At 36.0% G+C, this 14043-nt stretch overlaps 1 protein-coding gene across 3 annotated transcripts in view; it reads right to left on the bottom strand.

The window, feature by feature from the left end:
- Positions 1-442: 442 nt before the first annotated feature.
- The window catches only part of SLC30A6 (solute carrier family 30 member 6), a 16622-nt gene continuing 3021 nt past the window's right edge, over positions 443-14043 (bottom strand). For 2 of the 3 annotated variants that reach the window (XM_035892463.1, XM_035892475.1), the window contains exons 4-14: positions 13479-13521; positions 10912-10977; positions 10407-10487; positions 9139-9174; positions 8223-8317; positions 7461-7509; positions 5366-5485; positions 4970-5072; positions 4634-4681; positions 3978-4046; positions 444-2482 (exon numbers count right to left, since the gene is read on the bottom strand). In XM_035892463.1, coding sequence (XP_035748356.1) covers positions 1985-2482; positions 3978-4046; positions 4634-4681; positions 4970-5072; positions 5366-5485; positions 7461-7509; positions 8223-8317; positions 9139-9174; positions 10407-10487; positions 10912-10977; positions 13479-13521 — 1208 coding nt within the window. In that variant the 3' untranslated portion in view covers positions 444-1984. Of the gene's footprint in view, positions 2483-3977; positions 4047-4633; positions 4682-4969; positions 5073-5365; positions 5486-7460; positions 7510-8222; positions 8318-9138; positions 9175-10406; positions 10488-10911; positions 10978-13478; positions 13522-14043 lie in introns of all 3 variants that reach the window. The other variant, XM_035892466.1, reaches the window with a different exon arrangement.

Raw genomic sequence — 14043 nt, 5'->3', positions numbered from 1 at the left:
AACCTGTTCAAGTGTTCTGTACTTCAGTGAATTTCCATGCAGCGATGGCACGTGTAACAGACTACACGTAAAGACAGAGTAATGAAACAAAGGTGATTATTGAGCTAATACTGACCTCACAGAAACACAGCCAATTGTTCGAGTTCACCATAATCTTTAAATGTGACTTTTCCAGGTCATTACATTTTCTAACACAGCAATGAAACCATTACTCTTGCTGCAAATGAAGTACAGAACTAGACTCCCTACTTGTAGCTTACATGGACTGTATACCAGTCTGGACACTACCCTCAGCCTAAAACATCCCGGCAAGATACCATTACACAGAACATCACCTTGCTGCGTTTGCAAGAGCGATGCCCTCCTCCATGCGTCAGAGCAAGAAAGGCAAGTAGTGGAGGAAATTAAAAATTAAAAAAAAAAAAAAAAAAAAAAAAAAAGGAAAACAAAGTCCTTATGCAGAAAAAGAAATCCTCAGCCAGTGTGGAGAGGCCACAGGTCTTGAAAATTCAAATGAAGGCTGTTTTTTCTCAACTCAGTTCTACAGGAGAAAGATTTCTCTATCGAACCCATTATCTTCAGGTAGCATGAATACCTTTGGAGTCCCTGAGATACTACAGCTCCATATAACCACCTTGGACAAATGGAAAGACTTAGTACACAGACTAACAAGGTGGAAGCCAATATATAGCACCCTGAGTTGCACGTAAAACAATAGGGATGGGCAACCCATTCCCCAACAGCCAAGAGATGCAGAAGGAAGTACAGAGGAGGTATTGGCTAGGGAATGAAAAGATACATACTGCACAGGAGAAGAGGGAAAAAAAAAAAAAAACCCCCAACTTCTAAAAGGCCTTTCCCTATTACCAACGCAGAGAAGAAAATTTTTTAGGAAGAGCTCTCTGAGAAAGGCCCTGAAGAAATATGGCCTTCTAGACGTACACTAGAATGATAATGCAAAAGCAGAGACAAGTTTGGCAGTCTTGTTCCAAGTATGCCCCGAAGGTTAAGCACTCTAGCAATGACTTGAGGAACTGTCAGTGATCACTGACCTCTGGATATAAACCAGGAATATAAATAGTTATTTTTCCCCTGAAACTACAGAAAAAATACAAAGAGGAAAAATACAAAGTCACAATCGAATCAAAGAATACTTTCCATAGTCAAAAATGAAATAACTGGCTTCAGAAATAATACAGCCATCTGCTCTGTATCTTAAACAGGGTTAATTGTAAAAAAGAGGTGCTTGTAAAATCTGAAGTTTAAAACATTTTATTTCCCAGTATATTGCTAAATAATTTTGCAGTTAAACCAAAAAGGAAGAAATATCAGAGATGAATACGGAATATTTACAGCTAGAAAATGGTTGCTGAACCATCTGAATTTCTATAAAAGCATCAATAAAAATATAAAAACATGGTCTCACAAAATTAATTAGAATCTGAAATGCCAGATTGTCTTCGTAATGGCCACAGTATGAATAAAGATGGATTTTTGCAACCAAAAACTAATTGTGACTTTGCCAAAAGATGGCTTAATACGGCAATCAAAACAGCTCCAAAAACTGGGACTTGTATTTCTGCAATTTTCTATTCTCTCAGCTATTCAGCATTCAGTAAGCAATCCCCATTAGAATAAAAAAAAAAATATGCTACCTGGGTCACAAGTTTACTCCCTTACGGAGTTGTGCTCTATCTCAATACATTCTTGGCAAAATAAAGAGAAGTGAAGAAAAAGCTGAATAGAAATAGACACTCTATAAAAACAACCTGTACAGTACCATAAGTCTGGAAAATATTTGTGGCATTACACAGGCTACTGCTGATGCAAAGAAAAAAAACCCTGCAATTTAACCATTTCATGAATATGAACAATGCACTTGTTCCCAGCCATTTAGAATGATCTGACATTCCAAATGTTTATAAAAATTGGGTAATAAAAGAATTAAGTCAATACCCTTAAGTACAATAAATAATGGTGTTTATTATGGTCGGGGTTGCCCACGAGTGTTTGTTCCATATCTGCTTGGGACATTTGTAAAACCAGTTCTGAATCCTTGAGTTGCTCCCATTCCCGGTATTCCGAATCCTTGATTGAGTACACTGCTGTAGGGTGCAGATCCATGATTAAAGCCCAATCCATAGGGCCTTGTCTGAGTGTTTAGAAGAATGACTGGACTCACATTTTTGCCCGGTGTATTAAAAGAAAATTCTGGCGGTGGGCTGCTGGGCTTAGCTGGAGTGGATGTAACAGGGTTCAAATTATCAGCAGCTTTCAAAGATGGCATGGGAATAATATGATGATCTGAAAGGTTCAGCATATTGTTTGCAATAGGCACAGATGATAAGGTCGGTCTGATCCAGTCATCTTTGAAAATCTGAACAGTCAAGGTAGAGACCAATGTGTATAATCTGTTAGTGACATGAGCAAGTACCATTTGTTCATTTGCATCTCTCCGAATTCGGACATGTACTGATCCGGCCTAGAAAGTGATAAAAATAAGTTGGCTGTTAACTGTTACTTCAATAAAGGTTCTCCACGTGCATTCAAGAAGAGGTAAGTTACCCTGCAGAGAGTTATGCAAAGACCTTTTGCAGTGAAGACTACTGACTAAATTGAGAAACTTATTAAGTAATTCCATAATTAGGATATATTTTGATCTTTCCTTATGTGTTGAACTCTTATGAACATATCAGGATCACCATTCAAGAAAAGCGAGTCTTAAAACCAAACTGTAACATACAACATATGATGGCATGAAAGGCAACAGCTGGGAAAAATAAGTGGCCCAAAAGAAGACAAACTCTATATGCCAAATTTAGGAAGAAGTGCCACCACTGTGTTGTTGGAGCAGGCAAGAGGACAACACACATGGCACACACTCAAATTGGGACCATTAGCAAGAACAGAGGCAATGCCTCTTGTGGAAACCAAGACTCAGTTTTTTCTGGACATGCATGTAACCACGGGCTGCCCCTGCCTTCCTCTCAGTAACACTATCTCATTTACCTTGAACTACTGCTGCGGAAGAGAACAGTACACAAAACAGAGCCCCTCACATGCTTTTTCAGTTCATACTTAGTAAAGAACATGGCTCACAGCTTGTGCTATATGAGCCATTTTTTACATCAGATGGCGCAGCTGAAAACATATCCAGGTCTCAGGAAGTTTCTACGACAATCCAGAAGATGCCAATAGGCAAAACAGGCATACAAAGGTTTTGTAAATATCTGTGATCCATCCAACAATGCTGTGATCCAGTATTTAGGGTGGCAGAATAGTAAACTGAGAGCTATTTTCACATCAGCAAGTCAGAGCTGCTGCCTTTTTTTTTTTTTTTTTTTTTTTTTTAAGAAGGGTAGAAAACTGGAAGAATTCAGAAGTAGAGAAAACCTCTAAGAGTCTTAACTTTCCAGCTGTCATAACACACCTGCATCAACTTAGAAATAACCAAGTTCTGTGTGATCATTCTGTATCACAAAAAACCCCTTCATTTCTTTCAGCTTACAGAATATCAGTACACAATTGTAGTTGTTTTTTTCTACCCCCTCCCCCAGAAACGCTGAAAACATACAATTCTACTGTGGAACTTTGGTACCTGAAAGTTTATAGTTTTGGTTTTCTCCCCTCTGAGACAATTTACACTAAAATACCATTTGAAAAAATGTCTTTACTATTGTTTGGGGTTTTCTCCACTGCCAATATACAGAAGAAATTCTAGAGTTGCAAAACACATGCTCTAATCCAGAGCTGCAATATACATAAACAATATTAACCAATAACAAGGCTTTAAAAAAATATAAAAGACAGGGGAAGAGAAGTTTTGCAATAAATCACAAGGACTGAGTACTAACTCCATCAGTTTTTTTTATATTCAGGATTTCAGAAGAAATATCTTACTTTATTTAAATAAAAAATTTGAAGTAGTAACTGACAACTCTTTTAAAGGCTAAGAAGACAATAAAGATGTAACTTACCAAAGTGCCAAACCCTAATGTCCAGAAATGCTCATTTCGAACTTCCAAGACACCATCCAAAGTTGAAACCTAATTTTACACAAACATCCAGAAATATGAAAATAAATTAGACTGTTTCAAATCCTTTTAGAAATGTCCTTTTTACAGAGACCTGAATGATACAGCATTTTCAGTAGAAAAATAAAAGCCTCTGTACATAGAATGGACGATGTCTCTTAATGATGCCACTAATGCTTACCTACTGTACTTTTGCTACCTTTAAACATCCAAATCCATCAAAAAAATGGATTTACATTTCAAACAACTCTTGCTGCCAAACTGCAATATTTTCTCAGCTTGATATGCTATAAGTCAACAGCTGCCTGTACTGCTTTTCCTTCCTCCACTCACATGTGTAAACCATTTCAACTGTAGCTCAAATTTAGTTAATAAAAACAAACAGCCTGCACTACTTCTAACAGATTTGTTCCAGATACCTGAATGACACTATTCATCTTAGATAGTAAGATCCACATTTTCTACATGCAGCTAAAAAATATTTAAAAAAATAATTCTTTAGCAATCTTCCTGGACTACTCACCAAACCTCTTCATATTCCTGAATGCTTATTTAACATTACCTGTGTACACTGTGTTATGTATTATACGCTGACTTACCTCTCTAAGAAGTTTATCTAACTGGCCAATCACATGAGGTGGTGTTGTCTTTAGGGAAAAAAAAAAGAAAAAGAAAAGAAAAATGTTATAATAAAGATTAACTGGCCCTGTTTAAGTCTGGTCTACCTACACGAGAGACCAATGGCATTAAAAGATAAATTCTTATGACTTCATGATAATATTTCTACTGCCCTTAAAATTCTTCTAGCACATCACAAATTCCCCTTGGAACACTTCCTATTCAAATGCTTAAAACAGATTTTACGTTTTTAGAAAATAAGGACATTTAACAAAACTGAAACCACAAAAAACCCTTGTTTTGTGACATTGCCTTACCTGTAGTAGTACTTTCCCACTGTAGACACTCATGGGATACATGGTACCAAATGTCATCAAAGCAATGGCTATAGCAGAGGCTGTGTCTACAGCGAAATAATTGCTAGAGAGAAAAGGCAATTTTAAAGAAAAACAGGTATTTACATCTTTGAAAAGCATAAGAATTTTCTTTTGATTCTTCTTCATTCTTTTAAATTATATACATTTACGGAGTATTACACATACTAATCTCATCCGAACTATAAGTCTTTGAAAAAAGACTAATATATTCATGGAGTTGCAATCCCATTCATACAAAATACAGCTTTGATAAGATCATTCCTTTCATGTAAAAAATGCCATTTCCCATAGACTGGATACAAAAAGTGTTACTTTTTTTTAAACAACTGTACATACTTGATTTCGATGAGCATATACGTAATGCAAAGAGCTAGAGCTCCTGCAATATCAATCAAGACAAAAGGGTTCATTCGTGGCAGAAAGATGCTACTCAGTCCTGGAATGATTCCACAAATACTGCAACAAAACAGAAAAAGCAGTTGTCAGCTAACTGTTCATCATTACTTCACAAACCAAAAGAGTTACACCCCCTATTTCAGCATTTGACTTCAAATACACCTTGTAGTCAAAGCAAATGATCTTGCTGAGGACTGAAAAGGCACTTCTAAATCTGCTCAAAGTTCCGTAATAGTTTGATGTCAGCAAAAATTAATCAAGTTTAGATCCACGTCACATTCTCATATCCAAAACTAATACTTACCTCTTGCACCTTAAATTTGCTTCAAGTCTACCTTCCCATCTACAAAACATTATGCTACATTAATCTTTATACAGTTTTTCTACATGTTAAAATACATAGCTTGTGCTACTTTCTATTTTCTGGTAATGTAGCTAGAGGTGTCAGCTGTACAGAACACAAGGACTTTACAGGTTCAGATACCGCTATTACATATATATAAGTCTTGGGGGGGTTTGCATATCTCTGGTCTTCAGTCCACCTGCCACCTTGGTGTGCAAGTGTTCTAAATCCAAAGCTAACTAACTCATGGAGTCTGAAAAGAGGGAGGAGATTAGCTAGCTCAATCAGAGACGACCAAAAAACCCGTAAGGGAACATTGGGAAAAGTTATTTATTTATAGTTATCTCCTATCAATGGGAGCATGAAGAGAGAAAAGAGTTTCTGTAGTTCCCAGTGAATGTAAGTGCATGTCACGTACTGGAAAATTTAAAGGAAAAGACAACATAAAATGTTTGCTGCTCTGTTTAGAACCAACCTATATTTAGATGTCATGTGTTGGTCTGCTCCTGTTAGAATTTTAATCAACATAATTATATACAGGTGCAGATATTTTGTAATCAACACAGCTTCACAGAACACATCCGAAAGAGCTGTATACATACTAACCAAATTTAGTAAGTTTTTTAAAATTGTTGGCAAAATTGTCTACAGGTTCTCTCAAAACCCAGTAGTAATTCTAGACCCTTGATCTGAGATGCCTTCAAGTTATCCATCTGTGTCCTGCCCCGTAGCACCGTGTTACACATCGTTAAAGGAAAAACTCCAATAGTGTCTGTGATGGCTGTCCATGGGGTTTTTTTAACACTGAAACTCCAGTTCTTGGGTAACCCTATTGTTAGTCTTCCAAAGCTGTTTTGCAGAATTTGGGTCTGATATGTAATACCTTATACACACATAAAATTAATTCTTCCATTTAACAAGCCAGCATTCTCTGCTTTCCTCAACTGTATACAAAAATCGCAGCACACAGGAACAGATGGGCTTTGTCTCATACTTAGCACGTTATACAATATGGTTTAACATTCTTATTTTGATACTGACAGCATAAGTACTTGGAAGAGCATGTACAGCTCAAAATAAATGTTTCTGACATCTGACAAAATTATTTGCAAACAATGTTATCTCACATTCAGATACCCAACACAAGCAAGAGAGTTAACAGATAAGATCAATAAGCAACACTGCTTCAGCCCCTGGAAGACACAGACTTTCCAGTTTCCTGCTGGATGGGAGATGAGTTTCCACAGCTATGTTTCAGTGAGTAGCCTGTTTCATACATCACATTTAAACTGCAACCATCCTAGTCATTTATCTGCCCCACAGAGTAAATAAACACAAATTACTACAAAATATATCACTCAGGCAATCACTGTTGAGAAATGCAGTTCAAGTGTGTACAGGACAAAACTAGTTTACCTCACCTCATCCAAGGAGAATTATACACAATGTGCTGAACACACTCAAAGGGAAAGTTATGCAGAAAGATGTATTTCTATTAGATGGATATATCTGGGAATTACGAGACACAATGTTTGCTCTAGTTCATGCACTAGACCTAAAGTAGGTAAAGCTATTTTAAAAGCTCTAATACACAACAGTTTATGCCTCAATACCCATCCAAATCTCGATACATCAAAACCCCCCGCTACCTTCCAAAAGCTAACAATTTTGAAAAACATTATAAAGCTTTACCTTCTACTAAGATCAGCAACGTGCTCCTGAAGCCAACTTGTGCTGGCAGCTGCAAAAGAAAGAAGGTAATAAAGTTACTACAAGTAAAGGTATCCATTTTAAAGTACACTTAAAAGTTTTATTTTGAGGGAAGAACCCAATAGACTGTGAATGAATAAATGTATTTCAACAGATTCACTGTCACTTGAAAAAACCAAAAACAAAACAACCAAAGTCTGACTTTTCCAGGCAGTAAGTAAAATGCTCATGTCTCATAATAATCTGAACTGATTAAACACAATTGCAGATTATAACCATCATAATTATCTTTTATATGAAGTATAATATATAATTGTAACTATAAACAATTTACAGTTAGTGGGAATGATTGCAAGCCTACTTCACAGTGAAAAAGTCCTAGGTAAAAGAGCTATTAAGAAGAATTAATCCATCAATTATATCCATAAAGTGTCTTCAAAGTTCTAGTATCTGTCAGATGACCTTCACTGGCTGCTTCCAAAAGATTGAAAGTAAAGGGTACTTCAGCATTAAATTGATACTCAGTTTATCGTATTAAAGACTACACACTACTTGAAGAGCCCTGTAAGCAAACTAGAGCTGAAATTCGGATGGCAATTCTAAACTGCATGAAGTTAAATTAATGGAGTTAATAGTAATATATACCTGCTAGTTAAGCAGGTTACCAGACAAATTATACCTTGATAAAAATAGGAACAATAAAATGTTTTCCCAATTCTTGTTATAGATTAATTTATCACATACCTTCAGAGACATAAGCAAAAGGCTTATTCCTAATGGAAAGCATTGTAAATAAGTTGAAAAAGAGAGCCACGAAAGTACCAACCAGCAGTCGCCCACTAAGGAGGGGGGGGAAAAAAAAAAAAAAGTATCTTTATTTCACATCATCACAAACCATGAAGTCAAGCTGTAATTACTAGTAGCAATATAAAAATGCTTTGCTTAGTATCTTTCACTGAGGTTGAAAGCAAGAGTAAGATAAGCTATTGTAATGCTCAATAACTGGCAGCGTATTATCATTTGAAGGGTTATATGAGGTCACTGAACTTCGTACCTTAGTGTTATCACATTAGGCTGTACATAACGTTCATAATGTTAAGTAACAGTTCTTAACTAATTGCATAAATGCACACACACGTTTTTCCTCTGAAGATACAAATGCATTGTCCCCTCAGCAGTAGAGCTAAAAAATTCTATAGGAAACCAAGCTTTATGCCCTATGCCCCTACCCTTTCCTAGGAGAACTACAACTTCACCATACATCTCATGTCCCAGTCTTTTGCCCCATAACAGCTTCTTTTCCTTTCCCAATATTCTTTATAATCTGCATCATCTTTGCAATACCTCCAGTTCCCTAATGATCACAGCATCCTTCCCCCCACACATACCAGGCCTCCTAGGAGGCCTCCATAAATGAGAGTAACTAAACTAGCAAAACCAGCAATACATAGTTAAATCGTTCTTTAAAAGAGCACGTGCATTATTATATTTCAATTCTACCTTGAAAAACCTGTTTGCGATATAGCTTGCACATAGACTGAAACAAATGCCAAGGTACCAAAATGAATTTGGCGTTGAATGTATTTGAATAATTAATACATGCTAGACACAAAGGCACACTGAAAAAACGATCATTTTACATGTCAAAATAATTTCTTACGTGTGTATCTCGGGTTGTTCCAGAAACCGTTCTGCACTACAAAATAATTGAAAAATTGAGTTATATTCATACAATAAAACCTGGATATCTGAAGCTTATTTTTTCAGTTCTGAAGAATTAGCTGCCATTCATAAACAAAAACTGACAGATACAGTACTGCAAAAAAATTTATTGTTTAAATAAGCACAGCAGTTTTTGTAAGTGACGAAAGCATTTAACACTGAAAAGAAGCAGGGTGTAATTTAGATTTTCCAACTATTTCCAAACTGTGCCACATAGGTGCTAGTTACCATGAATGCTGACTACACGAAAAAAAAAGACGCTTGTAAACGTACACGCCAAAAAATACTGCTACTGCCACCATAGGTGCTGGTAACCACAACAAACTAAGCCTGAAATCCCTGACTTACAGCCTCTCACTAGGCAAGGCCAAATAAAGTAGATGTTGGATACTGTGGTGGAGATACAAATTTTTTTTTACCCACTAGAAAAATAAGAAATGAGCTTCGGCTGTAACAGAAAAACCTAAGATAACTTTTGGGAATTTCCTAAAATTTATGTTTGAAAACTTGGAGGCTTTGATGGTGCATCATTATTAGAATTCATTCCAGTGTATTGTCAGTAGAACAGATCAACCTATAGTATAAAATTGCTAAGTTGTTAACATAGCCCTTGATATAGAAAATAGAACCCTTGAACAGAAAAATGGAAGGTACATTGCCCCAGTTTTACCAAAAGCCTCTTCATTTTTAAAGACTAAAATAATTTTTTAGGCTAACCTCCTGAAATACAAATGCTTCTGAGTGTAGATGGTACATCAAATTAATACTTGAGCAAATTTTGAGGGACTGATGCAGTTGACAGTTTAAACATTCATATCCTTCATATATTATGAAGTTGCTTTACTTCGTGAAGTAACTGAAGTAAAAAAGTTTTATTTTTTAATGAACTTAAAAAGTCAAGATGCATAGGGAAATGCATTAAATGAAATAACTAACTTTTCAGAAAATACAATTCTTAAGAACACTGAGTCTTTTCCTTGAAAGCTGTTTAATTTCATTTATCAATTCCTATCATTTCACCTAAAGCCTACATGTAGTGTAATCAATATAAGTGAGCAGTAAAATTTAGCAATATTTTTTAAAAAAATGAAGTTTTTTCTACAATATCTCTCTACAGATAGTATTTTCAGAATGCACGTGCTTTTGCTCAACCTAGAATATCTTTGTACGTAACAGAATATTAGAGAAAATGGTACATATCCCTACCTTTCTTTCAGTATAAAAAGAGCACCAAGCTGTGCCAGAACTGTAGATGCAAATACGGCTAGAACTTCAAACCTTTCAAACCTGAAATTTGAGAATTAAGTTTAGAAACACTGAACACTGAACAATGCATCAAACGCATTCTGGTCTGTGCAGGAACCAGCAGGACAGATCTACTGTTTCCAATTCTTTCAAGAGCAGATAGATGGGAAGAAACTGGAAGTTTGATGGAATAGGCATTATTTTCAATTTCTTTTAAGCCAACACTCCGCTTAGCACAAACAGCTTAAAATTAAGCATTTCTTAGTTTTTTTTTCCTGTCCCTCCCCTTTCCTCTCCTCCCCTATTCTGTAACTGTTCTTTACAGCATCAGTCTAGGCTCTCCTTATTTTTAGGCTCTTTTACACACAGATTGTTAGTCATGGCTGTTAGGGGATCCAGGCAATGACAGTCAGCAATGGATCAAATGTTGTATTACCAAACACTGGATCTTGTTATTAGTACTTACCCAAATGAATAAACTGGGCTGGGTTTCTTCATCATTACCCAGTAGCTTATTAGACATGTTACCAAACTGAAAAAAGGGGGAGAATTAAGACTATAAATAACTACAGCCTTTACAAACTGGACAATCTACAAATACACACTTCAGCAATCAGAACTGAAATTAATATAACCGTGTTTTACCATGAACAAAACACCTCCATCACCATCACAACAAAGGTTCCAGTGAATCCAGAAAAGGTTGCTCTTGGGAATAAAAGTGAGACTGCACAACGATGTCTCAGCTGTGCCCATAAAAAGGGCAGCAAATAATTTTAGTGGAATGGTAGTCGGTCTAATTCCTCATACCAGGAGACAGCCTAATGCTGGACTTACAGCATGCTGTGCTTACAAAGGCTACCACCAACCTTCTTCAATACAGAACATCACTCAGTCTAAATCAAGTCTACCATACCTCCAAATGCAATGCATTTTTCCACTGAGGCCCTGACACAAAACAGCACAACCAGTGTTTAATCTGGATGCACTCCATGGATTTTTCTGGAAGGGACCTGGAGCACGTGAGACCGGGTACCCCAAAATCTGACTAACAGGCAAAGGTGGTTTGAGAAAATCATTTTAATACTGTCTGGTATCACATACAGTAATGAAAAGTACAAAGCAAAAGCCTATGAAAGTATTAAACTAGACACCCAGAAAATGCTCTTCTTACAATGTGCTTTATGAACTTACTGTAACCTGAGAAAGGTAATTTAAATGAGAAGGAACACGATAAGCAAGCCGACAGGACTGACATATTTACATCACTTCCTTTGTATGATGGTGAAAAAGTGAAGAAAGCTCTCCATTAAGCTCTTCTTTGAGAGATATACCATGAATTAGATTTAGTGCTCTAGAGTAAGTCTCAGGCTATGCCAAGCATTATCTTTCTTTTCCACAGTGTAATTTGTCTACATATATGGCCCAAACAGATTTACTTTTTTTGGCTGCATCCATCTGCACAAGCTCTAATCTAACTGGCCATTCACTGACAGCCACAGGTCTCTCTTGCTCTTTGCTTTCCAAGTTTTTCTCTCATATTGAATGTCTGAAATTCCAATTATTTTATCCCCATGGTACTAGCCTGAATTTTTCTAGGATGAGTCTCATTTCCTTTGCCCGTTTTTCCTCCATTGACCCCTTTGGATAATTTCTTTTATTAGAACCCATCCATATTCTGTGCCATCTGTGGCTTTCTGTAGCCCTTTCTTAATTAAAGACGATGTTAAATCACACTGGATCAAGAAGTCATCCCCAGAGCTGCAGAACAATCACATCCTCACAACCTGATCCACAGCTGCATGGAGTAAAAGCAAAAGCAGAGGAAATAATACTGCTCATATACAAACCAGTAAATTCACATACTCAGCAAGACTATTATGAACGACCAGGAAGATGACAAAAATGAAAGAACCAGAAATGGATTTTTGCAGCAGAATTACTGAGCATTGTTCTCCCTCACAGCAAATCAAAACTCTTGAAAGAGGTGGCTGTGAGACAGAATAATCTAGTCCATCCCCTAATTAAGCTAATATGCAAGTGCCAAGGGTATTTCATCTTCTAAAACTAAAAAAATAATATTCTATACAAATATGAAATACGTCAAAACTTTCCCCAAAGTGAAAAAGGTTTTTTGAGTCAAGATGACAAAACTTAGCAGATACAAAATCCTAAGAGAAATGTAAGATTTATTAAAGTTGTATCACAACTCCAATGCAGTCACAGATCAAGTTAAGCATCTTTGTGCCTATATTAACCATTCATTGTCCTTTCTGCATGTTTGTTGCTCTTATTTATAAATGTTTTACTATCAGTGAGATAAGCTGTATTACGTAGTAGGCAAATCAGACTGCAGATAGCTGATCGATACTTTTTATAAGCTAGTGAGCTAGCAAGGAAGATAATGTAGGTTAATAATTAAAAAAAAAAAAAAAACATGTGTTTTATGCAGTTGATTTCCCAACCGGTGCTACCAACCTGCATCTCAGGTAAGAACTGAATATATTTCATGTCCTATTATCAATATTAACAAAAGTGTTCAGAACTTTCATACCTAAAGTAATTTTAATATAATGTTATTAGGAAACAGGAAAAATATTAAAAATATCTAATGACCTTACTGGAAAAGTGCATGGGATCTAGCTCTTGAAATATTTTGAAACAGAGACAGGATTACATACATACATGTTTCCTGATGCTAAAACTGAGGGATACTTCAGAACCAATGACTGTGGCACTAGGGACACGTTCCGAGTGAACCACCAGTTTGATGCTAGATTCTGTTTTATGTTGTTAGGCATCTGCACAGAGAAATCCGTGACTGAACTGATTCTCAGTCTAGCTATGGTGTTTCTCATCATCTTTTTATTTTGATTTACAATTTTATACTCATTTCAGCTACATTTAAACCAGTTAGTATTTCTATACTGATGACTCTAAATAACATTTGTAATGTAATATAAGTTTTGTATGTATAGAAATATACAGACAGGCACAAATGAACAGTAAGACTAAATGGGAAAAAAATCTCACCTGAAAAGGTCAAAGATTGTCAAATATGTGTAAGCAGTTAAAGCTGTAAAAAAAAGCAAATATTAAATCAATATAATTTTTTCAATGCAGAAATCCCTTGTATCCTTCTAAGTCTCTCTTGTGCAGCTCTTTTTCATCTTCTGTCTACATAAATTGTCCCTGCTGATAGAGCAAGCCTGTCTTTTGTATGTGTATATAATATGAACATCCTAAACATACCAATATATTTAACTTCATAAACAGTTTGACTATGGCAATTCTAATAAATTCTAGTAATTCTAAAAAATCCTAATAATTCTAATAAAGCATGCAATAATGCCCAGATACAAAAGGTATTAAGCTTGTGACTAAGAATTTAAATACAGAAAAGTGAGATCTTCTGAAGATCATCTGCTGAAGCAAGAGATCTCTCATGTACATTACTGCAGTAAAAAGTAGGTTCAACAGAATTTTGTAGTTGTTTTGCTTCTCTGACCCATCTTGAAACTGCAAGAAAACCTGTGTCACAAATCAAAAATGTCAGGTATTCTACTTTCAGTACAGATGATGGGAGGCATCTTGGAGC

The sequence above is a fragment of the Egretta garzetta genome, unplaced genomic scaffold (assembly GCF_000687185.1).
Source record: "Egretta garzetta isolate BGI_Z169 unplaced genomic scaffold, ASM68718v1 scaffold130, whole genome shotgun sequence".
Classification (NCBI taxonomy): Eukaryota; Metazoa; Chordata; class Aves; order Pelecaniformes; family Ardeidae; genus Egretta; species Egretta garzetta.
This window is presented reverse-complemented; position numbering and strand designations above follow the sequence as displayed.